This window comes from Schistocerca piceifrons, chromosome 8 (assembly GCF_021461385.2).
Source record: "Schistocerca piceifrons isolate TAMUIC-IGC-003096 chromosome 8, iqSchPice1.1, whole genome shotgun sequence".
Lineage (NCBI taxonomy): Eukaryota > Metazoa > Arthropoda > Insecta > Orthoptera > Acrididae > Schistocerca > Schistocerca piceifrons.
This window is the reverse complement of record NC_060145.1, coordinates 163,756,760-163,784,315: the sequence shown is the minus strand read 5'-3', so window position 1 is coordinate 163,784,315 and position 27,556 is coordinate 163,756,760. Positions and strand designations below refer to the sequence as shown.

General features: G+C 43.5%; 1 protein-coding gene across 1 annotated transcript in view; it reads right to left on the bottom strand.

Annotated features, from left to right (window-relative positions):
* The window catches only part of LOC124712156 (odorant receptor Or2-like), a 101,058-nt gene that overhangs the window by 14,191 nt on the left and 59,311 nt on the right, over positions 1–27,556 (bottom strand). Inside the window, exons 6-7 of the mRNA XM_047242453.1 lie at positions 16,772–16,870; positions 7,712–7,867 (exon numbers count right to left, since the gene is read on the bottom strand). Of these exons, the coding sequence (XP_047098409.1) occupies positions 7,712–7,867; positions 16,772–16,870 (255 nt within the window). The remainder of the gene's footprint in view (positions 1–7,711; positions 7,868–16,771; positions 16,871–27,556) is intronic.

The following is a 27,556-nucleotide window of genomic DNA, read 5'->3' as shown; positions in this document are numbered from 1 at the left end:
CCTTGATGCCTCAGAACATGTCCTACCAACCGATCCCTTCTTCTGGTCAAGTTGTGCCACAAACTTCTCTTCTCCCCAATCCTATTCAATACTTCCTCATTAGTTATGTGATCTACCCATCTAATCTTCAGCATTCTTCTGTAGCACCACATTTCGAAAGCTTCTATTCTCTTCTTGTCCAAACTATTTATCGTCCATGTTTCACTTCCATACATGGCTACACTCCATACGAATACTTTCAGAAATGACTTCCTGACACTTAAATCAATATTGGATGTTAACAAATTTCTCTTCTTCAGAAACGCTTTCCTTGCCATTGCCAGCCTACATTTTATATCCTCTCTACTTCGACCATCATCAGTTATTTTGCTCCCCAAATAGCAAAACTCCTTTACTACTTTAAGTGCCTCATTTCCTAATCTAATTCCCTCAGCATCACCCGACTTAATTAGACTACATTCCATTATCCTTGTTTTGCTTTTGTTGATGTTCATCTTATATCCTCCTTTCAAGACACTGTCCATTCCATTCAACTGCTCTTCCAAGTCCTTTGCTGTCTCGGACAGAATTACAATGTCATCGGCGAACCTCAAAGTTTTTATTTCTTCTCCATGAATTTTAATACCTACTCCGAATTTTTCTTTTGTTTCCTTTACTGCTTGCTCAATATACAGATTGAACAACATCGGGGAGAGGCTACAACCCTGTCTTACTCCCTTCCCAACCACTGCTTCCCTTTCATGTCCCTCGACTCTTATAACTGCCATCTGGTTTCTGTACAAACTGTAAATAGCCTTTCGCTCCCTGTATTTTACCCCTGCCACCTTTAGAATTTGAAAGAGAGTATTCCAGTCAACATTGTCAAAAGCTTTCTCTAAGTCTACAAATGCTAGAAACGTAGGTTTGCCTTTCCTTAATCTTTCTTCTAAGATAAGTCGTAAGGTCAGTATTGCCTCACGTGTTCCAGTGTTTCTACGGAATCCAAACTGATCTTCCCCGAGGTTGGCTTCTACTAGTTTTTCCATTCGTCTGTAAAGAATTCGTGTTAGTATTTTGCAGCTGTGACTTATTAAGCTGATAGTTCGGTAATTTTCACATCTGTCAACACCTGCTTTCTTTGGGATTGGAATTATTATATTCTTCTTGAAGTCTGAGGGTATTTCGCCTGTCTCATACATCTTCCTCACCAGATGGTAGAGTTTTGTCAGGACTGGCTCTCCCACGGCCGTCAGTAGTTCCAATGGAATATTGTCTACTCCGGGGGCTTTGTTTCGACTCAGGTCTTTCAGTGCTCTGTCAAACTCTTCACGCAGTATCATATCTCCCATTTCATCTTCATCTACATCCTCTTCCATTTCCATAATATTGTCCTCAAGTACATCGCCCTTGTATAGACCCTCTATATACTCCTTCCACCTTTCTGCTTTCCCTTCTTTGCTTAGAACTGGGTTTCCATCTGAGCTCTTGATATTCATACAAGTCGTTCTCTTATCTCCAAAGGTCTCTTTAATTTTCCTGTAGGCGGTATCTATCTTACCCCTAGTGAGATAGGCCTCTACATCCTTACATTTGTCCTCTAGCCATCCCTGCTTAGCCATTTTGCACTTCCTGTCGATCTCATTTTTGAGACGTTTGTATTCCTTTTTGCCTGTTTCACTTACTGCATTTTTATATTTTCTCCTTTCATCAATTAAATTCAATATTTCTTCTGTTACCCAAGGATTTCTACTAGCCCTCGTCTTTTTACCTACTTGATCCTCTGCTGTCTTCACTACTTCATCCCTCAAAGCTACCCATTCTCCTTCTACTGTATTTATTTCCCCCATTCCTGTCAATTGCTCCCTTATGCTCTCCCTGAATCTCTGTACAACCTCTGGTTCTTTCAGTTTATCCAGGTCCCATCTCCTTAAATTCCCACCTTTTTGCAGTTTCTTCAGTTTTAATCTACAGGTCATAACCAATAGATTGTGGTCAGAGTCCACATCTGCCCCTGGAAATGTCTTACAATTTAAAACCTGGTTCCTAAATCTCTGTCTTACCATTATATAATCTATCTGATACCTTTTAGTATCTCCAGGGTTCTTCCATGTATACAACCTTCTTTCATGATTCTTAAACCAAGTGTTAGTTATGATTATGTTGTGCTCTGTGCAAAATTCTACCAGGCGGCTTCCTCTTTCATTTCTGTCCCCCAATCCATATTCACCTACTATGTTTCCTTCTCTCCCTTTTCCTACACTCGAATTCCAGTCACCCATGACTATTAAATTTTCGTCTCCCTTCACAATCTGAATAATTTCTTTTATTTCATCATACATTTCTTCAATTTCTTCGTCATCTGCAGAGCTAGTTGGCATATAAACTTGTACTACTGTAGTAGGTGTGGGCTTCGTATCTATCTTGGCCACAATAATGCGTTCACTATGCTGTTTGTAGTAGCTTACCCTCATTCCTATTTTCCTATTCATTATTAAACCTACTCCTGCATTACCCCTATTTGATTTTGTGTTTATAACCCTGTAGTCACCTGACCAGAAGTCTTGTTCCTCCTGCCACCGAACTTCACTAATTCCCACAATATCTAACTTCAACCTATCCATTTCCCTTTTTAAATTTTCTAACCTACCTGCCCGATTAAGGGATCTGACATTCCACGCTCCGATCCGTAGAACACCAGTTTTCTTTCTCCTGATAACGACATCCTCTTGAGTAGTCCCCGCCCGGAGATCCGAATGGGGGACTATTTTACCTCCGGAATATTTTACCCAAGAGGACGCCATCATCATGTAATCATACAGTAAAGCTGCATGCCCTCGGGAAAAATTACGGCTGTAGTTTCCCCTTGCTTTCAGCCGTTCGCAGTACCGGCACGGCAAGGCCGTTTCGGTTATTGTTACAAGGCCAGATCAGTCAATCATCCAGACTGTTGCCCTTGCAACTACTGAAAAGGCTGCTGCCCCTCTTCAGGAACCACACGTTTGTCTGGCCTCTCAACAGATACCCCTCCGTTGTGGTTGCACCTACGGTACGGCTATCTGTATCGCTGAGGCACGCAAGCCTCCCCACCAACGGCAAGGTCCATGGTTCATGGGTGGGATGAGATGCATGAGATGAAAATTGTAGATCCACGGAAAAAGTGCAGTGATTGGAAAAAGAGTGAAAAGTTCTATTGCAATGGCTGATAATAGTTATGTGAGACCTAAAACATGGAATATTTCCTTCATCTTAGACTAGTACCTATCTTTGTGCTCAGGGATATAGTTTATTAGGGCGGTAAAATTTAGGCACCCACTGGTAACGACCAATTTCTAATTTGTACCACTTGTAGCTTTTTACAAAAGTAAGTGTATTGCATTTATTTTTTCTCAGAATTTCCTTTCCTTAAATCAAATACCAGGAACAACATCCTGCAGTTGGAGGTGGCATTGTCTAAAGACACTTCGAAAAAAAGTAGTACATCTGAAAAACAATGTCGATTTTGCTCTGACGACGGGATATGCCAGCTGGGGGATAGTAGATGTACTGATAATGGTTTCAAAGTCATCCTCCAACAGATAACGTAATGGCGTAGCTATCAGAGCGCTGTCTCTGTCTACCTTTTGACTGTCAGAAGGCACAGTGTGGTGCAAACGTGTTAAGCAAGCAGACAACCACGCCACGGACACGCACTCGTACTTCCTACAGCCAACTGAGCGCGTTTGAAAGGGGCCAGATTGCGACCTTCTGAATGGTGGGATCGTCCTCTCGGTGAGTTTCCACACAAGTTGGACACGTCGCGTCCGTCTTCCAACGATACTGGTATCAGTGGTCACGTAAACATTCTTACACCAGCAGACGATGTTCTGGACCTCTGCAAGGGGACAGACGCCCACCACGATCGTCATATTGCAAGAGCAGCTGTGGCAGATCGTACAGACATCACAGCACACATAAGAGGACTTGTGAGCCCAGACGTGTCAACAAAAACTGTTCCGAACCAGTTATTAGTAGTGGGACTACGGGCACGCACACCTCTAGCCCGTCTTCCACTCGCGCTACAGCATCGACGTGCACTGCTCGACTGGTCCCATGAGAAGTCTCTTGGAAGATGGAATGGTGCGCTGTGGTCTTCAGCGATGAAAAGAGATTCTGCATAGGCGCAAGGATGCTCATTTGTGCGTACGACATAGACCTGGTGAGCGCTGCCTCGTAGAGTGCATTCGTCCAAGAGACACAGGCCTTATAACCTGGGATGTGATAAACTACGAGGTGCATTCAAGTTCTAAGGCCTCCGATTTTTTTTCTCCGGACTGGAAAGAGATAGAAACATGCGCATTGTTTTAAAATGAGGCCACGTTCACTGTAAATACGTCCCAGAGATGGCAGCACCATACGGCGGATGGAATTTTACCGCCAGAAGCGAGAATGAGAACTGTTTTAAATACTTAAAATGGCGACGTTTTCCTTACTTGAACAGCGTGCAATCATTCGTTTTCTGAATTTGCGTGGTGTGAAACCAATTGAAATTCATCGACAGTTGAAGGAGACATGGGATGATGGAGTTATGGATGTGTCGAAAGTGCGTTCGTTGGTGCGACAGTTTAATGAAGGCAGAACATCGTGTGACAACAAACCGAAACAACCTCGGGCTCGCACAAGCCGGTCTGACGATATGATCGAGAAAGTGGAGAGAATTGCTTTGGGGGGTCGCCGAATGACTGTTGAACAGATCGCCTCCAGAGTTGGCATTTCTGTGGGTTCTGTGCACACAATCCGGCATGACGACCTGAAAATGCGAAAAGTGTCATCCAGGTGGGTGCCACGAATGCTGACGAACGACCACACGGCTGCCTGTGTGGCATGTTGCCAAGCAATGTTGACGCGCAACGACAGCATGAATGGGACTTTCTTTTCGTCGGTTGTGACAATGGATGAGACGTGGATGCCATTTTTCAATCCAGAAACAAAGCGCCAGTCAGCTCAATGGAAGCACACAGATTCACCGCCACCAAAAGAATTTCGGGTAACCGCCAGTGCTGAAAAAATGATGGTGTCCATGTTCTGGGACAGCGAGGGCGTAATCCCTACCCATTGCGTTCCAAAGGGCACTACGGTAACAGGTGCATCCTACGAAAATGTTTTGAAGAACAAATTCCTTCCTGCACTGCAACAAAAACGTCTGGGAAGGGCTGCGCGTGTGCTGTTTCACCAAGACAACGCATCCGCACATCGAGCTAACGTTACGCAACAGTTTCTTCGTGATAACAACTTTGAGGTGATTCCTCATGCTCCCTACTCACCTGACCTGGCTCCTAGTGACTTTTGGCTTTTTACAACAATGAAAGACACTCTCCGTGGCCGCACATTCACCAGCCATGCTGCTATTGCCTCAGCGATTTTCCAGTGGTCAAAACAGACTCCTACAGAAGCCTTCGCCGCTGCCATGGAATCATGGCGTCAGCGTTGTGAAAAATGTGTATGTCTACAGGGCGATTGCGTCGAGAAGTAACGCCAGTTTGATCGATTTCGGGTGAGTAGTTAATTAGAAAAAAAATCGAAGGCCTTAGAGCTTGAATGCACCTCGTACAACTCTCGTTCACCTTTGCTGCTTCTGGAGAGGAGTTTAACGTGCGTTCTGTTTTTACACCCGTTCTTTTGGCGTTCCTGCAATAGGAAGGCGATGTGATGTTCCAACAGGATAATGCTCACCCACACACTTGCTGTGAAGCTCAACGCCCTCTGCAAGACTTGCAGTAACTTCCGTGGCCAGCACGATCGCCGGACTTGAATCCAATCGAGCACGTGTAGGATTTGATGTAATGACAAGTGACTCGTACGACTCGTCAGCCAACAACTCTTACATAGTTATGAGAACAGGTGGAACAGGCGTGGCATAACGTATCCCACGACAGTATTTGTTATCTGTACGATCAACTGGATACCAGAGTCAGCACCTGCATCGCCTACCGTGAAGACTACACTACGTACAATATGGGTGTTCCAGCGTCGCTCGATACCTGATACCCCAGAACCGCTTGTGTTATTGATCTCTAAACGTTATCATTTCATGTACTCTATATGCAGTGCTGCAAGAATTAATCTTGCGTGAACTGGAAATTCTAAAAGGGGTTACTAGCTTTCCAATGGCAGTGTAATTTTCTAACTTACTGTTTAGGCGATAATAAATAAATTGTCTAAAGTGGTTCAACTTAGGCATCGCTCCCCTACAACATCAACAAAAAATACTTTCATGCTATTAATTCTTATCACAACAGTGGTTACTGCCCACACTACACTCAAGCCCACAACACTGCTGTACTGGTGGGCAGGGGCCTGGTCGGGATAGCGGGGATGTGGGCATCTGAAAACAGTTTTTCCAATGAAACAGCAGGTCCAAAGTAAATAAACTCTCTGTGTTCAGTAGATGAAATACAAATTGATGCAACTGTGGCAGCTTATGAGGCTGTTAGCCAGTCATTTTTGCCAGTAAAAATATTAATTTCGGTGTCGGGACAAAGTCAGAGGAAAAAGGAGTAGAAGAGAATTCACGTCATTACCAGTTGGACGCCGGTTCCAGGAAGAGCTTCCAGCCTAGATCCGACACTGCAGAGGGCAACCAGCAGTTAACAGAAGATCTATCTTCTGCGGTGCCTAGTGTCTATACATAGCAGTCCATAGTGGGCTTGTTGTTAGCACGTTCCACAGGAACAAACAACCTTTGCTGAAGCGACGGTCCTACTCGGCACGTAGGCCGCATTGAATTTTACATTAGAGGAAAATGTTAATAGAGGAAATAAAATAAAAACTTAAGCTCATACAATGAAGGTTTTCAGGGTCGGATGTCATGGTTGCTGATGAGTCTTCCGGGTTGTATGGTCGTGGTCGAAGAAACTTTTCGTTTCTTGGCGTTTCGTCCAGAGCTGTGTTGGACATCTTCGCAGGTGCTCCCGGCGACATTGAGTCTTGCCGACTGATGAGTCGGACGTCGGAGAGCGACATAAATACTGTGTAAATTATTTGAGACACACACACGTACACACACACACACACACACACACACACACACACACACACACACACACATATACAGTTGGCGATACTACACTCTTTCGAATTCTCCGTGTTGTGCTCTTGGCCCGTTTGAAAAAGCTGGGTCATCCCCTAACGAGAATGAATGAGATGTAGTGCTCGAGAAAGTGGAAAGGGCTTAGAATGTCTCACAGATCCTAGACTTAGGATTTTGCTGTAATAATCACTAAACAACGACAGTTTACTCTAGAATAACATTTGTTTACCGTTAAAATATGCCCAAACAGGACCTTGGACACAGCATACAGTTACGTCGTCGACAGGATGTTAAACCGTCACCCTGCTCCTTTCCTTCCTTTCTTCCTTCCTTCCTGCGAACCACTGATCATTCGAGAACTCGTATCGCCAGAAATATTCGTGACGACCATAGTTTTCTTATCCGAAGGGACTCATTGTAGGAGACACTGTCGTTCCCACAATTTTATCCGCAATATTTGTTACACACTGTACATGTTCTCCTAGAGACCGTTGTGCTTTCTACGCGAAAATAATCTTCACAGATTTTCGTTTAGGTTGTGCTACTAAATGATGAGATACATCGTGTTACTCAAGTAGACCCTCTGGTACATCACCCACCAGTGCAAATCTATGCATTCTCCTCACACACATCGTCAAATAATACGATATAAGACTCGGTACTCACCAGCAGGAAAGTTTCTCGAGACAGCTTGTAAAATTTGTAGGCCGTGAAGCTGATGGGTCTCTGCATGCGTGCCAGACAGATTCTGAGCGTCTTCCTGAATCTAGCGTCTGTTTCTGGCCAGTTGCAACTGTATGCCGAAAACTGGAGGCTCTCGCTCTGAAACATGAACAATCAGGCCTGCAAACAGGGAGCCGCTAGTGTAGGTTGTTAGAAACTGAGACTTCCAAAATAACCTACGACTCAAGTTGCAATAAAACGAGGACATTCGCAGACTGGAAACATGTTTTCGTAAAACATAGGTTTATTGATGCACTGATATGAAATTTCAACATTGACTGCGAATAAAGTAAAACGTTTCTATTAGATATTTGATAATATAGTCTCTGAGAAAACTAACAAGACGCGTATGTAAGAGAGTAATTAAGAATGAATAAGAAATTAATCTAGAAAAAGCGAAGAAACGGAAACGGAACAACATATCTGACGTACGTAAATTGTTAGAAGTTTTAGAATACTGTAGACTAGATACGGTTTTCGTGACATAGTGTGGAAATATTTCTGAAGCGGGCATTCGGATGCGCAGAATTGATTTTATGTTGTCAACATACATTGCCACCGTGATCACATGATCTCGGGAAGTTTTTTCCTAATGCGTCCTAAGAATTTTGAATGTGATTCTATGGCTAGTACAGACAGACTCCTTTCGCAGGAGCTGTGGATGTGGCACAGGCGTTTTATTTGCATCTTGGTACCTGGAATAATTTTAAAGGGGAAAATGAAGGGGAATCACATAACGGCACCGTCACGGCAGCGTGTGTTCACACTGTCCCTCGCGTCACATCAAGTCAATTCGCTTAGCACAGTACCGAATGGTAAAAGTGATGTGACAAAAAGTCAGAGTACAGCATTGGAACTCAGGAACTAACAACGACAACGTTAATAATGGACAAAGAAAACTTATAATGGATGTTATTGACCAGTTTTGTTTGTTAAAATGTTGAGAAGTAAACAACATTTCAAAACCTCGACATTAATCTGCAAAGAAAACTGTATAATTGCAAGGTGTATAACTTTGCTTCCGCCGCTTTTTCCCCAACATTTGAGGCTTTAGTGAAACAAATTGGTTACACATGTATCATTCAAAGTATTTTCCATCACTGGCCACTACTTTCTCTCATCTTTTGGGCAGTGTACGAATCCTTCGTCGAAAAAATTGTTCATCTTTTGAAGCGATCCACGAATCGATCAAATTTGTGACTTCTTCTTGGGATCGGAAGTGTTGGTCAACCAGGCCATGCGCCATTGATCTAAACAGGTGATAGTCAGAGGGAGAAATAACTTGAGAATACGGCGGGTGGAGTAGGACTTCCCATTTTAACGTTTCCAAGTTTGTTTTGATCTCTTTTGCAACGTGCGGTCGCGCGTTGTCGTGCTGCGAAATCACTTTATCGTGCCTCTCGCTGTATTGCGGCCGTTTGTCTTAATTCTCTGCTCAAACGCGTTAACTGCGTTCGATAACGAGCACCTGTGATTGTTTCACTTGGTTTTAACACCTCATAGTACACAACACCGAGCTGGTCCCACCAAATGCAGAGCATGATCTTGGAGCCGTGAATATTCGGTTTGGCCGTCGACGTGGAAGCATGGCTGGGATATCCCCATGATTTTTTGCGTCTAGGATTATCGTAATGAATCCATGTTTCGTCCCAGGTCACAATGCGATGCAGAAATCCCTTCCGTTTTGGCCTCTGAAGCAACTGTTCACAAAAACACATACACCGTTCAACGTCTCTTGGTTTCAGCTCACACGGGACCCAAGTTCCTTCTTTCTCAGTCATGCCCATAGCCTTGAGACGTTTTGAAATGGCTTGTTGTGTCACTCTCACTAATCGTGCCAATTCTTCTTGAGTTTGACGCGAGTCTTCAATGTCTCCAATTCTGCATCTTCGAAAATAGTCTCTCTTCCACCACTACGCCTGTCTACGACGTTCTTGAAGCGTTGAAACCACTCACGACACGTTCTTTCACTAATAGCGTCCTTACCATACGTACCTGAGAGCATTCGATTAGGCTCAGCCGCTTTTTTCTTCATATTAAAACAGTAACATCTCCCGCAAATGACAAGAATTAGGCTCGTAAACTGACATTTTCAATCGAGAATAACTTTATGATGCAGACACAAATCGACTAATGTTTGAATGAGGTTATGTTGACCGAGGTCGAAGCTAACTGCCTGACGTTTGCGATCTGTTTCTTTCGACCGCTACTTTCCGTTGTCGCCACCTATCGGCAAACGGCGGAAGCAAAGTTATACACCTTTTACAAACACCTCAAACAATAGCCATAAAGAAATAAATGGAGCCTGTGTACCTTATCCATGTTGCTTTTTCCTAATATCACTAGTAATGTCTTAAACAACTGTATTTTGCCCTTTATTAAAGATGATCTTTTCACTTGAAACGTTATTTAATTAAAATAGCTTCGTTAACTTATTTCTGTACGTTGTAGGCGTCAGCAGTACTCCGTTATTGTAAAATCTATTGTTTCTTTTGCTTTCAGGTATCTGACAGTGAATGGGAAAAATATGAAAAAGATTAAAAAGACACAACAGCTCGAAATGCACTTATATAACACAAGTGAGCGCATTGAAAATAGGTTAACTTATGTTATTAGTAGACGATTACAACGTCAAAACTTTCTCCCCGAGAAACCTCGACGTACCATGATGTGACGTGACGGACCGTTGACGGCCTGTTGAATGGCGCCATTTCAAATGTATTACGACATGTTTTGGCGTGACGTGAACCGATGCGGCGTGACGTGATGGCCAGTATGAACTGGGCTAAACAAAACAAGGCGTCCCGAGATCATATGATAATTCCAGTCTGCTGTTGAGAACATGCACAGAAAGCAAAGCTCACTCCAGAGATATTTCTGCTCTGTGGTTTGTGACTGGTACTGTTGCAATATGAATTTCAGGCAGGCCTTTTGCAACTGCCCAAGAGCTATGCTGGCCATCCACTGACGTAATTCTGCAGCTGGACGCTGTGTTGGCGTTGGTACTGCAGTGTGCAATGTGCCGTTTTGCCTTCAGTGATTGACTGGCCCGCTACACGCTGTAACACAAAACAGCGTTTCCACAGGTGACTACGTGACAGGATCCTACCTCTTGTCAAACCACACTCAGCTCCGGAGTACAAATGCTCCCAGCTCAAGACGATAGAGCTCGTAAACGATTACTTGGCCCTAGAGCACAAACATATTTTCGTTCTCAATGCCGGGTGAGTCTACCCCTTTGTTCCGAACGGGCGGCTGCCTCAGTCATCTGTCGCGTATTGAGTTGTGAGCTACGTTTGTTGTGAAAGAAGCAAACTCACCTGCCTTGGCTACACAGTAAGAACACATATGTGCACTCACTGGTTGCATTGGGACCTTTCTCAAACAATTTCAAAGAAACTATTGGCTAAAAAAAATTGATTCTCACACACCTCATAGCCTCATTCGTTAGCTTCATGATGAATTGGCTATCATTTCGGCCGCGCGGGATTAGCCGAGCGGTCTGAGGCGCCGCAGTCATAGACTGCGCGGCTGGTCCCGGCGAAGCTACGAGTCCTCTCTCGGGCATGGGTGTGAGTTTATGTCCTTAGGGTAATTTAGGTTAAGTAGTGTGTAAGCCTAGGGACTGACTGATGACCTTAGCAGTTAAGTCCCATAAGATTTCACACGCATTTGAACAGCTATCATTTCCATAATGATCATAGTTATTATATTTATTAAGATATTGTGCGAAATTCGAATAGTTTTCACTGAAAACAGGGGACACTATGCGTCAGATCACCTATTGCTGCGCCGGCCGCGGTGGTCTCGCGGTTCTAGGCGCGCAGTCCGGAACCGTGCGACTGCTACGGTCGCAGGTTCGAATCCTGCCTCGGGCATGGATGTGTGTGATGTCCTTAGGTTAGTTAGGTTTAAGTAGTTATAAGTTCTAGGGGACTGATGACCACAGCAGTTGAGTCCCATAGTGCTCAGAGCCATTTGAACCATCATTTGAACCTATTGCTGCTTACTAAATGGAGATAACATATTTATCTTTTCTTTAAACTTGAGGTGAGATCTACAGCTATCACCACTCTCGGGAGATGGATTGTTGGTAGCGCACTCACTTCCGATCATGTGTGTAAATGGTTGGGTGGAGGCTAAATATTTGTATGATCCCCCATATCTCATGAACGGTACGACATACCGGGAAGCCGGTTGGTGTGGCCGAGCGGTTCTAGGCGCTTCAGTCTGCAATCGCGGGACCGTTACGGTGGCAGGTTCGAATACTGCCTCGGACATGGATGTGTGTGATGTCCTTATGTTAGTTAAGTTTAAGTAGTTCTAAGTTCCAGGGGACTGATGACCTCAGATGTTGAGTCCCATAGTGCTCAGAGCCATTTGAACCATTACGGGATGATTTTTTGGCAAATGATAGCATTCAAACTGGACGGTATTTTGCTACATAGCTAATATGCAAAACTTTCTTATCTACTGTGATACGTAAGTAACACTGACATATAATTTTCTGTATATCTTTATTCTACAGTTGGAGGTCAGCCACATAGGCAGTCTATTCCAGCTGTCTTATCGTTGTCCAGAAACAAAAAAATGGTTCAAATGGCTCTGAGCACTATGGGACTCAACTGCTGTGGTCATAAGTCCCCTAGAACTTAGAACTACTTAAACCTAACTAACCTAAGGACAGCACACAACACCCAGCCATCACGAGGCAGAGAAAATCCCTGACCCCGCCGGGAATCGAACCCGGGAACCCGAGCGTGGGAAGCGAGAACGCTACCGCACGACCACGAGATGCGGGCAATGTCCAGAAACACATTACTGTTTTCCTGACAGTCTCCTTGCCATGAAGAAGTCGTGGTTTGACATTAAGTAGTCGCATATCTCCATTTTATTAAAAATTCCCGCAAAATCTTACGTTATGTCCAAATCCAAAAGGTAATAGTCGCCTATACGTAGCTGCTGCATTATTCCTCGGAGCTCTTCCATTATAACAGCCAATTTAACGTCGCCTAATTCAACTTTATATGGTAGAGCCACAGGAAGTTTACTTTTCTCGAAACTGTTTCCAGTGCTTCCTTGCCGACTTTTTCCAGAATTCCTCTTGCTGTTTCACTGCCGTTTCTGTTATGAGAAAACGTAGCTTTGCTTTGACACTGTGTCTCTCTGCGACTAACTTAGAGGATTTGCTACGTAGATAATTGTTATATGATCCATACATCTCCTTAATTAACACTACAGAGCGTTCTTTCTGTAACTGCTCCCTTAGAGGTCACTTGATCGCAGGTTTTAACAACCATAATGTTATCGCAAAGCGATTCTGTAATGGGTGTAATTATTCTTGCTAAGGAGAGTGTCGTATTCGGTATAATTATTACTACCAATATCAGTAACAAGATCGTCCACATTTTCCAGTAATAACCGCAAACCAAAGCGTTCGTTGGTTGGTTTTGTCTTCCTCCCTCTGAGGGATGTGTAGCGCTTCGGAGGAATCGATGTTGACACTTCCAGATACCTCAAAATACTGATCAGTTGCAACTACCATGCATCCTTTTGTACTCAAAAGATAAAAGATGGTGGCACTTCCATTCACGTAATATTCTGGACATGCCTACTAACAAGGGAACCTCCCCATCGCACCCCCCTCAGATTTAGTTATAAGTTGGCACAGTGGATAGGCCTTGAAAAACTGAACACAGATCAATCGAGAAAACAGGAAGAAGTTGTGTGGAACTATAAAAAAAATTAGCAAAATATACAAACTGAGTAGTCCATGCGCAAGATAGGCAACATCACACAGTTCGAGAGCTCAGAAGCGCGCTGGTCCCGTGGATAGCGTGAGCAACTGCGGAATGAGAGAGCTTGGGTTCAAGTCTACCCTCGAGTGAAAAATTTTTCTTTCTTTATTTTCGCAAAGTTATGATCTGTCCGTTCGTTCATTGACGTCTCTGTTCACCGTAATAAGTTTAGTGTCTGTGTTTTGCGGCCGCACCGCAAAACCGTGCGATTAGGAGACGAAAGGACGTGCCTGTCCAATGGGAACCGAAAACATTTGATCGCAAGGTCATAGGTCAACCGATTCCTCAAGGAAAACACGTATGATATATTCTATACGACACTGGTGACGGCATGTGCGTCACATGACAGGAATATGTTGTCGACCCACCTAACTTGTCCACTTGGCGAATGGGTAAAAAGATTCTTCTACCTTGCCCGATTTAGGTTTTCTTGTGGATGTGATAGTCACTCCCAAAAAAGTGATGAAAACATAAGAGTTTGTCACAAACTGCAACAAATGAATGCAACAGTTTCACAGTCGCACAGTTTTCCCTGTGTTCTGTCAAAACATATGTTTTTAACGTTTTCAAATTTTTTGGTGCGTAGACCGTCAAATCCTGCATATCTCCAAGCAAATCTGAACATGTCCTGGAATTTTGGAGAGCAAAGTTGATTATGTGTGAGTGCCTGAACTTTGATAATTGTCTGAAAATAAAAAATTTTCACTCGAGTGGAGATTTGAACCGAGGACCTCTCGTATCGTAGTTCCTTACGCTAACCACTGTACCACGGTGCTCGTGCGCTCAGGACTTCTTGTTATGTTGCCTATCTTGCACATGGACTACTCAGTTTGTATATTTTGCTTATTTTTTTCATAGTTCTACACAACTTCTTCCTGTTTTCTCGATTGATCTGTGTTCAGTTTTTCAAGGCCTATCCACTGTGCCAACTTATAACTAAATCTGAGGGGGGTGCGATGGGGAGGTACCCTTGTAAGTTTGGTCGTATTTGCAATCTATGGAAGCCATTTAGTGTCTCACTTTCTCACGGGGGTCTCCTTTGCCCGGAATAGGTTTGGAGGCAGAGGTTCAGGCGTCGTTCGAAGAAGAATCCACATTCGGACGCTACCTGGGATCATACGTTGGTGGATCAGCATGCATTACGTTTAGGACAGTGTCAAAAGATGAATCCACATTCGGATGCTACTCGAGACTTAACACAGTGATAAAGGGAATAGCAAGATCACACTAAACAAAAATGACTATGTAGATAAGATCGTGTCCTTCTTTGAATCTAATAATATCACAGAATTGCCTCACAACCTTACCAAAAGATTTTCAACTAAAATAAAAAAGCCATTAAAATTGTAATACCACTGTCTCTGAACATGAAAAAAGAACATATATAGTAATGAATCCAAATACACCAAAATTACGAACGTAGTCAAGGACACATAAACAGAACTTGCCCTGTAATTAACTGCATAAATAGGCCATCATATTTGATAAACAAAAAACTAAACACAATAACAAACTTAATTCTTTCAACAAAAAGTACACAACCAAAAATTCACATAATATGAGAAATAAAAGACGTACAGATACCACCTAACGATAAAATTATTTTATACCCCACTATACCGGTACAGGAAACAATCCAAGTCATAAAATGTAGCCTCTTACGTTATAGGAAATATCAATGACTGGAACACTTCAAATTATGAATCTTTTGGAAATAGCACTACCACAAAATTATTTTGAATTTAACAACCAAGTTTATACCCAAGCAAATGGAGTAACCATAAGTAATAATGTAGCAGTCAGATTAGCCGACATTTTCCTAACATTTTCCTAAATTCTCTGGAAGAGAAATTCTTTAACTCAAATTAGCCTCCTGTTAACGAGATTTTATAGCTTACTATTTTAATGATGTAGATGACACCCACACAGTTATACTACAAATTTAAAACACCAAAGCAGAATACAGTACATAATGTGATACTAACTCGAGAAATATCATCTAAACAAAAAATAAGAAACATACCAACAGTCTAGCGTGTTAGATCTCCAACAGAGTTAATGCAGGTTTTGTATAGGCACTTATATTCAGCTAGCCTTTTGCACCAGTAACAACCTTTCAATAAAATTGTTCCAGCGCCAATAGACCACCCGAACATGAAATCCAGTCATATATAAAATCCCATGTAGAAACTGTATTAACTTTTAAATTGACCAGACAGATAGAAATTTCATCGTAAGATACAAAGAACACATTAGAAACAGCAAGGCTAATCAGTAGAGCTTTTTCCTGCATTTGAAAAATGAAAACCACATTGCTGATATAATCGAAAATGCACTCCAAGCCCTGCATGGAATACCAAAAGGTCTTGAAAAATTAGTACTCTATGTACTCACGAGAAAATAACTCAAAAATATGAAACGAGCATACAGAATTTAGACACAAATACCACCTCAAATATTTTATTGAAATTTTAGAACACCAAAAAAGATAACTCGGGAATAGCTTAAGTAACAATGAAAGACAATCGTGAAAAAATGGTAGTTAGGAAAATAAGAAAGCTTATAAAATTATAAACATACGACGTCGTAAGTGTAGAACTGTCAAACCATAAAGTATTATTATCAATATATTTATGTCAGTTACTGTCTAATCAAAACATTGATAGCGATAAGACAGTTCATTAATGGCGTTTATGGATGTCACATCATTCTGGACAAGAGTACAAGTCACTTTAATGTAAATGACACTGATATTTACATATGGTCTCACCATAATCATACAAGCAAGTATTTGACAATGGCGATAATTGGGGAAACAGTCTGTTAATAAAGATTAATTTTTTATAAGCAACTATTCTTGTACATATTTTTAATAATCGTCCTTTTATACTTGTTGACGTCACAAAATTTGCTTCTTCAGGTAGTGTATTATTCCTTCGCTACCCGAAGGAGAAGAAATGGAAACAGTCGCAGCAAACACTACTGACAGCATTAAATTTTTATTAGTAGTAAATTCGAACAATGAAAGAATGCTCGCTGAATTATCCATACATCAAAGGTTAGCCTTTGATTTGATAGTTTATAGTGTTTCCAGTTCGATAAACATCGTGTCTGTAGTATCTAATACATAACTATTCTGTAAAATGAAATCAGTGTGTTAGTATACATCTTATTATTATTATTAATTATTATTATTATTATTTACCTCCAAATAAACTTCGCCTCCATACCAACAGTAGATGAACAGCTGGTAGAACATTGTAGCAAGATATGCTGCATAAGTAGGGAGGTACGCCGTTTCTGTCTGAAATAAGCACAAGAACGAAAAATGTAATGATTAATTAGGAAAAATGGTGGATACTAAAATTTGCAGACAATTTATGTGCACTCCCACGAAGTCTTTTACAAAGAGAAAATGAGTACTTTCATATCGTCTGCGTATGCCGTCATTGTGATTAAAAATTACACTTTTACCTGGAGCAGTGTAATATGGAAGACAAAGGAAGGCTGAATATTTGTTGTATATTTAATGGGGGAAATAACTGACAAAACTTTTTAATCTAAGCAATAGGAATCAATAAGTTGTGATGGACACTCTTCTACAACATCAAAAGAAGAAATTAGGATTTGAATGTAGTGGGAGGCATTGATAGATATAAACTGGGATACAATAAGGTTCGATATAATTAATAAGTGTAAAAATGGATTGCAGAGCATCCCCATGTTCTGATGCTCACAACCTAGGAGCACGTGGTAAGCTGAAATTATTCGAAGTAACAAGGATCTCAAAAAAACTGAGGCAGGAAAAGAAACTGTTTTCCGCAAAGAGCTGCAGACGAGCCAATTAGGTAGAAGCTTCTGAAACTGTGCATTTAGAGCGTGAATAGTATAGTGTGAGGACGCCTGAGAGGAGGTAACCGGGAGCGTTTGATTTTACCCGAGAAAAGTTAAGGACGAAGAGGTACTAGAAATAATAATAGAGGGAAGAAGTCTGCGAAAGACCTATATCAAAAGCAGGAAAAAGTTAGTGGGATATCCACTAACGCATCCAAGAACAGAAAGACTCATTTCAAGGGAAGAAACAGGTTAGTGGAGTATGGACTGCCACATCCAAGAACAGAAATTCATAGAGCAATGTAGAGGAGAAACTACAGATGCTAATAAAGATTAGATATCTGAAACAGATCATTCAGAATACATTCTAAAATTCTGTTATACATGGATGTCAGTGATATTGTACTGTATTTTTGAGAACCACCTTTGCTATCCTTCTATTAGAAGCCTTCTATGCTATCGTTTGTGCATTGTAACTCAAGAAATGAATGGACACAACAATCGAAACTCTAGGAATGTGGAGAACAGTGAACAGGCTACAAGTAATGAAGCTTGTAAACAGATAATGTGCCTAGCAGCCTCCTTCTATTTGTGACTAGAAATCAGTGAAGGACAGTAAAGGAATAATAAACTCCGCTTAGTTATTACAAGAAAAATGGTTCAAATGGCTCTGAGCACTATGGGACTTAACTTCTAAGGTCATCAGTCCCCTATAACTTAGAACTACTTAAACCTAACTAACATAAGGACATCACACACACCATGCCCGATGCAGGATTCGAACCTGCGACCGTAGCGGTCACACGGTTCCAGACTGTAGCGCCTAGAACCACTCGGCCACCTCGGCCGGCTATTACAAGAAAGCACAGGTCATATCCGCCTATTAGGAGGATGGCAAAAGAGGCGTCCGAAACTACTGTGTAACATCACTGATATCCACCTCTCGCAGAATCTTAGACCGTATTCTGAACTCGGAGTGGCGGCCGATGATCATGTACTAATATGCTAGTACAGCACACTGTAAATACAGCACAAAATTTATGCAATTTCGAATGCAAGCTGGAAACTGCACAAAAATTACGCCATTTCTCCTCGAATGCGAGCAGAGAATCGCACTAAAGTTATGCCATTTATCTTCTAATTATGCTGGCATGCAAATAAAATGGACGAAAACATCTTTTATAGCGCTCTCTCCGCAACAACTACAAACCAGTGTCAAGTGCTAAAATGATAATCAGCCACGCTATGATTAACTCAGAGATGCGACGCTGGTGCCTGTTTTCAATTGCACGCGCTCTGATGTGAGGTCATCCCTGCCGGCACTGATGGTGCCACGTTGCTCACAGCATCAGGTCATTAATAATGTGCAAGCATAGAGTATGAGGGATCTTGGAGTAGCTCTTGTCATAACGGTGCTATGGTTGAGTGATTTGTATCCCGCAGCTACCAATTTGTTTTCTTGTTTTATTTTATTCTGTCTTTTATTTTATTTGCAGAAGTGCTCTCAACATTCCGTGCTGAGAGCAGTTTTCTTGTCGCTGTACTACTCAACTAGTACTTTTGTTAAGAGATGGCGCTCTGGCCACTATGAAATATCCGATTTTAAGAAAATTATTTAGTGAAAATAAATAATTTTATGAATCTTGTTCCTTAAAGCAGATTGGTTTTATTCAGTATTCCAATAAACCATGTTATTCCGCATTCTTTTGGCTACAAAACCCTGTTTTTCAACATAATCTCCGTTCAGTGCTACGACCTTAAGCCTCCTTACTCGGAGGGCCTGTATTCCCACACAGTACCACTCTACTGGTTGATGTCGGAACCCACGTATTGCTACATCAATAACCACCCCATCATCCGTGTACTGCTTCCCCTTCATTGGGCCACACAGATGGAAGTTGCGAAATCCGGGCTGTAGGGTAGGTGAGGGTTAACGGTCCAGTAACGTTCTATGCGCTCCTCTCGGGTGCACAGTCTTCTGTGAGGCCTTGAATTGTCACGGAGAAGGAGAAGTTTGTTTGCATTTTTTTGGCGACGAACACATTGCAGGAGTCACCGCTAAGTGCGGCCGGCCAATATGCAGGAGTTGGCACAGGTTTTGCGTGACGTTGTTGCGATGATGACTGGCGCCTCACCGACCGACTCGCCGTGCTCTTGTTCACTGCCAGGTCTCAACAGACATTCTGTAAGCGCCTACGAATGTCTGAGATGCTCTGTTCACCGCCAAAAGAAACTCAGTCATGGCTCTATGGTTGAAACGCACCTCTGTTACAGGCGACATATTGAGGGCTATGTATAGCGCTGTCATCTATCGGAACTTCATGAAACTATAGAGGCTGAAGCAGGAGTATTCCACGATGTCCCACGACAAATTTCTCATGTTTAATCGAAATTGGCAGAGAGAAAATGTGTTGAATTACTTATTGAAGGCCGAGAAAAAAATGTGTTAACTACTTATTGAAAGCCCTCGTAATATCTTCACTCGATAAAGGACTGCATTTCTTTTCGTCATTCGTCATAGTGTTACTGCGCTAGATCAAGTTGTGCAAACCGCAACACGAAATTGTAAAAGAATTTGCAGAATTAAAAGCGCATCGCATAAACTTTGCGTGTAGTCGATTTCAGCGCAAACATTGCTGTGTATGAAACGAAATGTAGAAAAGATATCGAAATTTTATTTAAAGCTGAGAGAAAAACGGTATGTCGTTTCGCTCTCGAGGTATTGGTCTTAATATCCGTCGGACGATCGGGAGCCACGCGCCCATTTCTGTCCCTACGAATCTAGAATCACGTGGTCACAACAATCGTCATGTTTCATGAACGGCTCAGTATATCGAAACGAGGTATTTATGCAAATGACAGCACGCAAAGAGACGCGTCTATATTATGATAAATATTCGAAACATTTTTGTCACCGAGGTATGGACATAACTCGTCTCTAGCAGTGAGAGTGCCGGTGAAATAGGACGCATAGACACGCCAAAAGCCCTTGAGATCTCAAGCATAAAATATGAAGGACTTTCCAGCAGCGGCACACATATCAGTTCCGTAGTCTACTGGTTAAGTGCGACTTGGGTTGTTTGATTGCCGCTGCAGCTAATATTTAATTTTTTTACTTTATTTTATTCTCGCTTCATTAAACAATTAACTACGAGATTTAAATCTATTTGAACAATTCCATTTATATAGACAAAATTAATGTATTCAATTTAGTTACGATTACTACCCTTGTAAGTCAGAAAGCTGTAGGCCACCACATTGTAGCAAACATAAAATTTTACACTAGCCGCAACTGCTGAAAGGTAATGATTTCTATCGAACAGAACAACTACCTCCACGTCAACGAAGACCGAAAATGTCGGTCGTGTGAACCCAACTCGCGCTTTTCTCACATGACATCCTGAAAGCCATGGAGAGTGGCAGCCACATAGATGCAGTGTTTCTCGACTTCCAAACAGTGGTTGTATTGTATTGTACTGTATGTTAACCGGGGGCCTAGAAACGACGGAGAGGCTCCGTCCCCGCCGCAGCCGCAGCGGTCCACAACCCCACGACGACTACCGCAGTCCACTTCACCCCTCCGCTGCCCCACACCGAACCACTCTTTCAGGGCTATTGTGCGGTTCGGCCCCCGTTGCACCCCCCCCCCCCCCCTCCACCCCCCTGTTCTCCTCCAGGGAACGTCTCACACAGACGAGTGGAACCCCTCCTACGTTTGGGTGGTAGAGTATGGTGGTGTACGCGTACGTGGAGAACTTGTTTGCACAGCAATCGCCGACATAGTGTAGCTGAGGCGGAATAAGGGGAACCAGCCCGTATTCGCCGAGGCAAATGGAAAACCACCTATAAACCATCCACAGACTGGCTGGTTCACCGGACCTCGACACAAGTCCGCCGGGGCGTATTCGTGCCGGGGAGCAGTCGCTCCTTCCCAATGCGAAAAGCCGTGCGTTAGACCACACGGCTAATCGGGCGGGCAAAAAGTGGTTGAGTACCATACTAATACAAAATAACTAAAAAAATGAAATGACGCTGAGCACCCCTTCTAGGGTTGTTCGGCCGGCTGGCCCAAGTCTTTCTATTTGACGGAATTTCGACGACTTGCGGTTAGATAAATATGAGATGAAATGATGAGGACAACACAAGCACTCAGCCCGAAGCCAACAAAATCGTCGGCCCGATCGGGTATCAATCCTTGAACACCTTGATCTAGAGCCATTGCCGCTGTCCACCAAGCAATGAGCTCAGATGCGAAATAACGGAAGTACGATTGTATTTTTGACTGGGAGGCCAATTTAACAGTTGACACTGTAGCGTCGGCTCCTGCTGACGTGCCTATTAGCGTCTGCGACTTCCCTGGTGCGCGGATGGTACTTACCTGTGGTGCCCTCTGAAACACTCCTTTCGACCGTTCTTGAAGGTTCCATGGCGTCTGATAAATTCCCTGTCACGACCACTTTTAGTAGCTACCCTCACAGTCTGTGATGTGTGCGGCTTGCAAGGTAAATTAAGTGTTATACGGCTTCTCAGATTTAATCGTAAGGGTTATTGACGGACCCGTATAAATTCTGTGCTCCGCTATACTATAAGATCAGTCTAAATACTGGCCAACATCGCTTTGATCCTCGAGACACTGTTTCACATCTCACTACTCCACTGTCAAGAATTAAGAGCGCTGGAACTGTAGGAGTTGGACAAAAATATGTAAACACCAAAAACGTGACACATTACCTTGCCTAATACGGTCTAGGAAACCCGTTGGGTTCAAATAGTTCAAATGGCTCTAAGCAATACGGGACTTAACATCTGAGGTCATAAGTCCCCTAGACTTAGAACTACTTAAACCTAACTAACATAAGGACATCACACACATTCAAGCCCGAGGCAGGATTCGAACCTGCAACCGTAGCAGCAGCGCGGTTCCGGACTGAAGCGCCTAGAACCGCTCGGTGACAGTGGCCGGCCCGTTGGGTTCGACACAGTTTCAAGTCGTTTCGTTATTGATCAACAAAGATCCTGAACGGTTTTCAAGGGAACCTTATATAATTCCTCCTGCAAAAAGGTGGTAAGTTCGGGTGACGATGACACAGGTGAATAGCGATCAAGCACACTTCTCTGCAAAGAAGACCACAAGCACCCAATGACATTGTGATCTCGTGATTATGATGGCCAGGGCAGATGCGACAGTTCATCTCCGTGCACACGAAACCAGTCCTGGACGATGCGAGCTGTGGGAACAGGGCTTTGTCGTCTTCTAGCAAAGCATCACAGCTGACGAACAATCACCCTCTCGGCCACGACGTCCTCATATAAGGACGTACTACATAAATGCTTAGTAAATTAAAATTCGTTAAATTTTACCATTTTTGATTGTTGTCCTCATATTGTCGCAAGCAGTGAGTTTATTTGAGACCAGTGTCGACATCTCCTGTCAGACTGCGGTAACACAAAACAAAGCTGAATGTTCACAGTCACATGGACGCTTCCCAGTAATCTTTGTATCTCCCATCAGCCGGTTAATATTTTCTGAGTTTAGGTAAAAAAAATTATTTGTGCGTAGAAAGGTGCATCCTCGAAGGTGAAAACTAAAGGTGTCTTTCAGAACGAGAGGTAAGTGAAATATTTATAACTTTATACATGTTTCCAAATGAGGACGACGTGATTGAAAGGTTGTAATAGCATCTTACGGTGATTTCACAATGCCCCGAGTCCAAGACAGCTGAAGACCACTTACAGAAGAAACAGTTCAATGGCTCTGAGCACTCTGGGACTCAACTGCTGTGGTCATAAGTCCCCTAGAACTTAGAACTACTTAAACCTAACTAACCTAAGGACATCACACACATCCATGCCCGAGGCAGGATTCGAACCTGTGACCGTAGCGGTCGTGCGGTTCCAGACTGTAGCGCCTTTAACCGCTCGGCCACTCTGGCCGGCAAGAAGCAGTTATAGAGCTCCTTAATTCATCTGAAATTGACGATCTATCGGATGATCCTGTAGATAATTTTGAACAAGAGGACAATGATGGAGGTAATGTTAGACGGTTTCTATCATACGGTAAATTGTAAGCTGAGTAGCCTAGACGCAAAGCCTGCTAACCGCATGATAAGTGACACTTAGGTACTCACGAAACACTCGCCTCATTCAAACGACAATGCACTGGCAGCGAGAATGCTATTGTTGCGTACGAATTTGATACAGCGTAGCCAACCTAAAGCTGAATAAGAAAAATATCCGTTCTAATCGTAATAGAGTGAAAGGTACCTATGAATACCCAGATTGGTAAGTCTGATTTTCACGTGTTTTGCATCCGGACATGGCAGGGCAACAGCCACGCCTCCTGGGTATTTACCAGTCTTTTGCACCCGAAGACAAACATGCAGCTAGCTGCTTTTGAAAGCGAACACGATTTTTGACAGCCGTTTTCGGCGGTTTATAGCCGGTTTTGCAACCTGAAGCATATTCCGTCACCTAGGCGCTGAAAAAATCTATACTGTCGTGTGCTCACCTCAAAAACGACATAAAATGAATTTAGCGGCTTTTTCATCTGGGTTATTCAGATGTACGTTTTTAATGCAGTTTTCTTTTTGTAATAGCATTTTTTATTATAGATTCTGGAGAAATAAGTTGAAATAGACCGGCCAGAAATTATTCAAGTTTAAAAATAACATGTGGGAGGGGTCGACATGATGGATTTTCTGATCACAGTTTATCGCACTTCATCAGGTCGCGAAAGTGGACACTTCGCATGTTTGCTCATGCAGTTGATATTGCATGTGAAAATTCATGGATTGAGTACAAGGAAAAAGTATCAGAATTAGGTGTTCCTAAAAATAAGACCCTTGATTTTCTTCACTTTAAGCAAATGTGGCCAAAGCACTGACAAAAATAGATAAGCCAGCTGCCAGGAAAAGGGGGCGTTCCACTTGAGAGAGTAGAATACCATCTCCAGAACTTCACAACAAGCCAATGCGGAAGTTCGTCCAGAAGCTGATGTTCGTTTGGACAAAGTTGGCGGGCATCTTCCAGTGGTGAGTGACAAAAAATCATTTGACAGGTGCAAGAAAACGGGTTGCAAAGGCAAAACCAAATTTTGTTGTGTAAAACGTAACATTCACTTACGACTGGATAGAAAAAGAACTTGTTTCTTTGATTATTATTCTTCACAAGTGTTTATATATAACATCATTAAGTGAGCTTTGTGTAATTTATGTACTTTGGTGAAATAAAATCAAATAAAATACTTTGACTTTTCGACTTATACTGCACCAAATTGAACACAACGTCCGCATTTGGGGACACGTTGTATCCTCTCTTGGAGGGGCACCTCGGAATGCTTTATACATCTAAAAAATCATAATTTAATTCGAACAACGTGGATAGCAACGCCATGATTTTTGTTCGGGAAAAAAATAATTCGTGACCGAAAGCGTGAAATTTGACCAACCAAAGCGATCACACAAGCCTTGGCAGTAATGCGTCCTTGCAGCACAGCCATTCTTCACGTGGAATACCACGATATGGGTGCCCAAATCATCACCGAACGCCTGCCAAGTTTCACTCCTGGCACGTAAATTGTCCATACTCAAATTCACTAAGGTCAAACATAATGCACTCACAACTACACAAGAAGCATAATAAATTCCTGAAAATCGAATTGGCAAGTACTCTGTGTATACATATATACAGGGTGTTACAAAAAGGTACGGCCATACTTTCAGGAAACATTCCTCACACACAAAGAAAGAAAATATGTTATGTTGACATGTGTCCGGAAACGCTTACTTTCCATGTTAGAGCTCATTTTATTACTTCTCTTCAAATCACATTAATCATGGTATGGAAACACACAGCAACAGAACGTACCAGCGTGACTTCAAACACTTTGTTACAGGTAATGTTCAAAATGTCCTCCGTTAGCGAGGATACATGCATCCACCCTCCGTCGCATGGAATCCCTGATGCGCTGATGCAGCCCTGGAGAATGGCGTATTGTATCACAGCCGTCCACAATACGAGCACGAAGAGTCTCTACATTTTGTACCGGGGCTGCGTAGACAAGAGCTTTCAAATGCCACCATAAGTGAAAGTCAAGAGGTTTGAGGTCAGGAGAGACCATCACAGAACCGTCTGCAAATATGTGGATTTTCTGGACACCATATGGAGCATTCCATTCACCGCTTCGCCTCACGCACTTGCACACACCTCACCTCACGCCACGAAAAATATCGAACCGTAAACAACACACGTTCAAATGGCTCTGAGCACTATGGGACTTAACATCTATGGTCATCACTCCCCTAGAACTTAGAACAACTTAAACCTAACTAACCTAAGGACAGCACACAACACCCAGCCATCACGAGGCAGAGAAAATCCCTGACCCCGCCGGGAATCGAACCCGGGAACCCGGGCGTGGGAAGCGAGAACGCTACCGCACGACCACGAGATGCGGGCCAACAACACTCGTCTCTAATGCTATATTGCCAGTGGAAGTGGCTAGTCAGAACACAAGGTGAGGAACGTGAAGTCTCTGTCTTACCGATGTACTCTGATAGAACTTTCGGATTGTAACATGAACGGTATGAACAGGCCGGGCGATTCAGAGGCCCTTTTGAGGTCTTACTACGCTGATCCTAAAATTCCGCCATGCAGATGTTTCCAGATAACTATCATCGTCTGGGGCTATATAAGAGTCGATGACTTGATCTAGCCTACCATGTGCCCTGACTGGTCTCACCTCAGCGATTCCATTTCCGACGACTGGCACGCGGGAATACACTGAAATTTTCTGCTCTACGGCGAAAGATAGAGCTTTCCTGGATCAAGGTGACTGCCCACGTAATTCGTTAAAATGTCGGATGGCATGTACTTGATAGAAAACAATGTCGCTAGGTTAATTTCCTTCGAAATGACTACGTTTCAAAACATATACTTTCTATTGAAGTGTTATATGACATCGGTACATAGGACCAATTCTATATACACTCCTGGAAATGGAAAAAAGAACACATTGACACCGGTGTGTCAGACCCACCACACTTGCTCCGGACACTGCGAGAGGGCTGTACAAGCAATGATCACACGCACTGCACAGCGGACACACCAGGAACCGCGGTGTTGGCCGTCGAATGGCGCTAGCTGCGCAGCATTTGTGCACCGCCGCCATCAGTGTCAGCCAGTTTGCCGTGGCATACGGAGCTCCATCGCAGTCTTTAACACTGGTAGCATGCCGCGACAGCGTGGACGTGAACCGTATGTGCAGTTGACGGACTTTGAGCGAGGGCGTATAGTGGGCATGCGGGAAGCCGGGTGGACGTACCGCCGAATTGCTCAACACGTGGGGCGTGAGGTCTCCACAGTACATCGATGTTGTCGCCAGTGGTCGGCGGAAGGTGCACGTGCCCGTCGACCTGGGACCGGACCGCAGCGACGCACGGATGCACGCCAAGACCGTAGGATCCCACGCAGTGCCGTAGGGGACCGCACCGCCACTTCCCAGCAAATTAGGGACACTGTTGCTCCTGGGGTATCGGCGAGGACCATTCGCAACCGTCTCCATGAAGCTGGGCTACGGTCCCGCACACCGTTAGGCCGTCTTCCGCTCACGCCCCAACATCGTGCAGCCCGCCTCCAGTGGTGTCGCGACAGGCGTGAATGGAGGGACGAATGGAGACGTGTCGTCTTCAGCGATGAGAGTCGCTTCTGCCTTGGTGCTAATGATGGTCGTATGCGTGTTTGGCGCCGTGCAGGTGAGCTCCACAATCAGGACTGCATACGACCGAGGCACACAGGGCCAACACCCGGCATCATGGTGTGGGGAGCGATCTCCTACACTGGCCGTACACCACTGGTGATCGTCGAGGGGACACTGAATAGTGCACGGTACATCCAAACCGTCATCGAACCCATCGTTCTACCATTCCTAGACCGGCAAGGGAACTTGCTGTTCCAACAGGACACTGCACGTCCGCATGTATCCCGTGCCACCCAACGTGCTCTGTAAGGTGTAAGTCAACTACCCTGGCCAGCAAGATCTCCGGATCTGTCCCCCATTGAGCATGTTTGGGACTGGATGAAGCGTCGTCTCACGCGGTCTGCACGTCCAGCACGAACGCTGGTCCAACTGAGGCGCCAGGTGGAAATGGCATGGCAA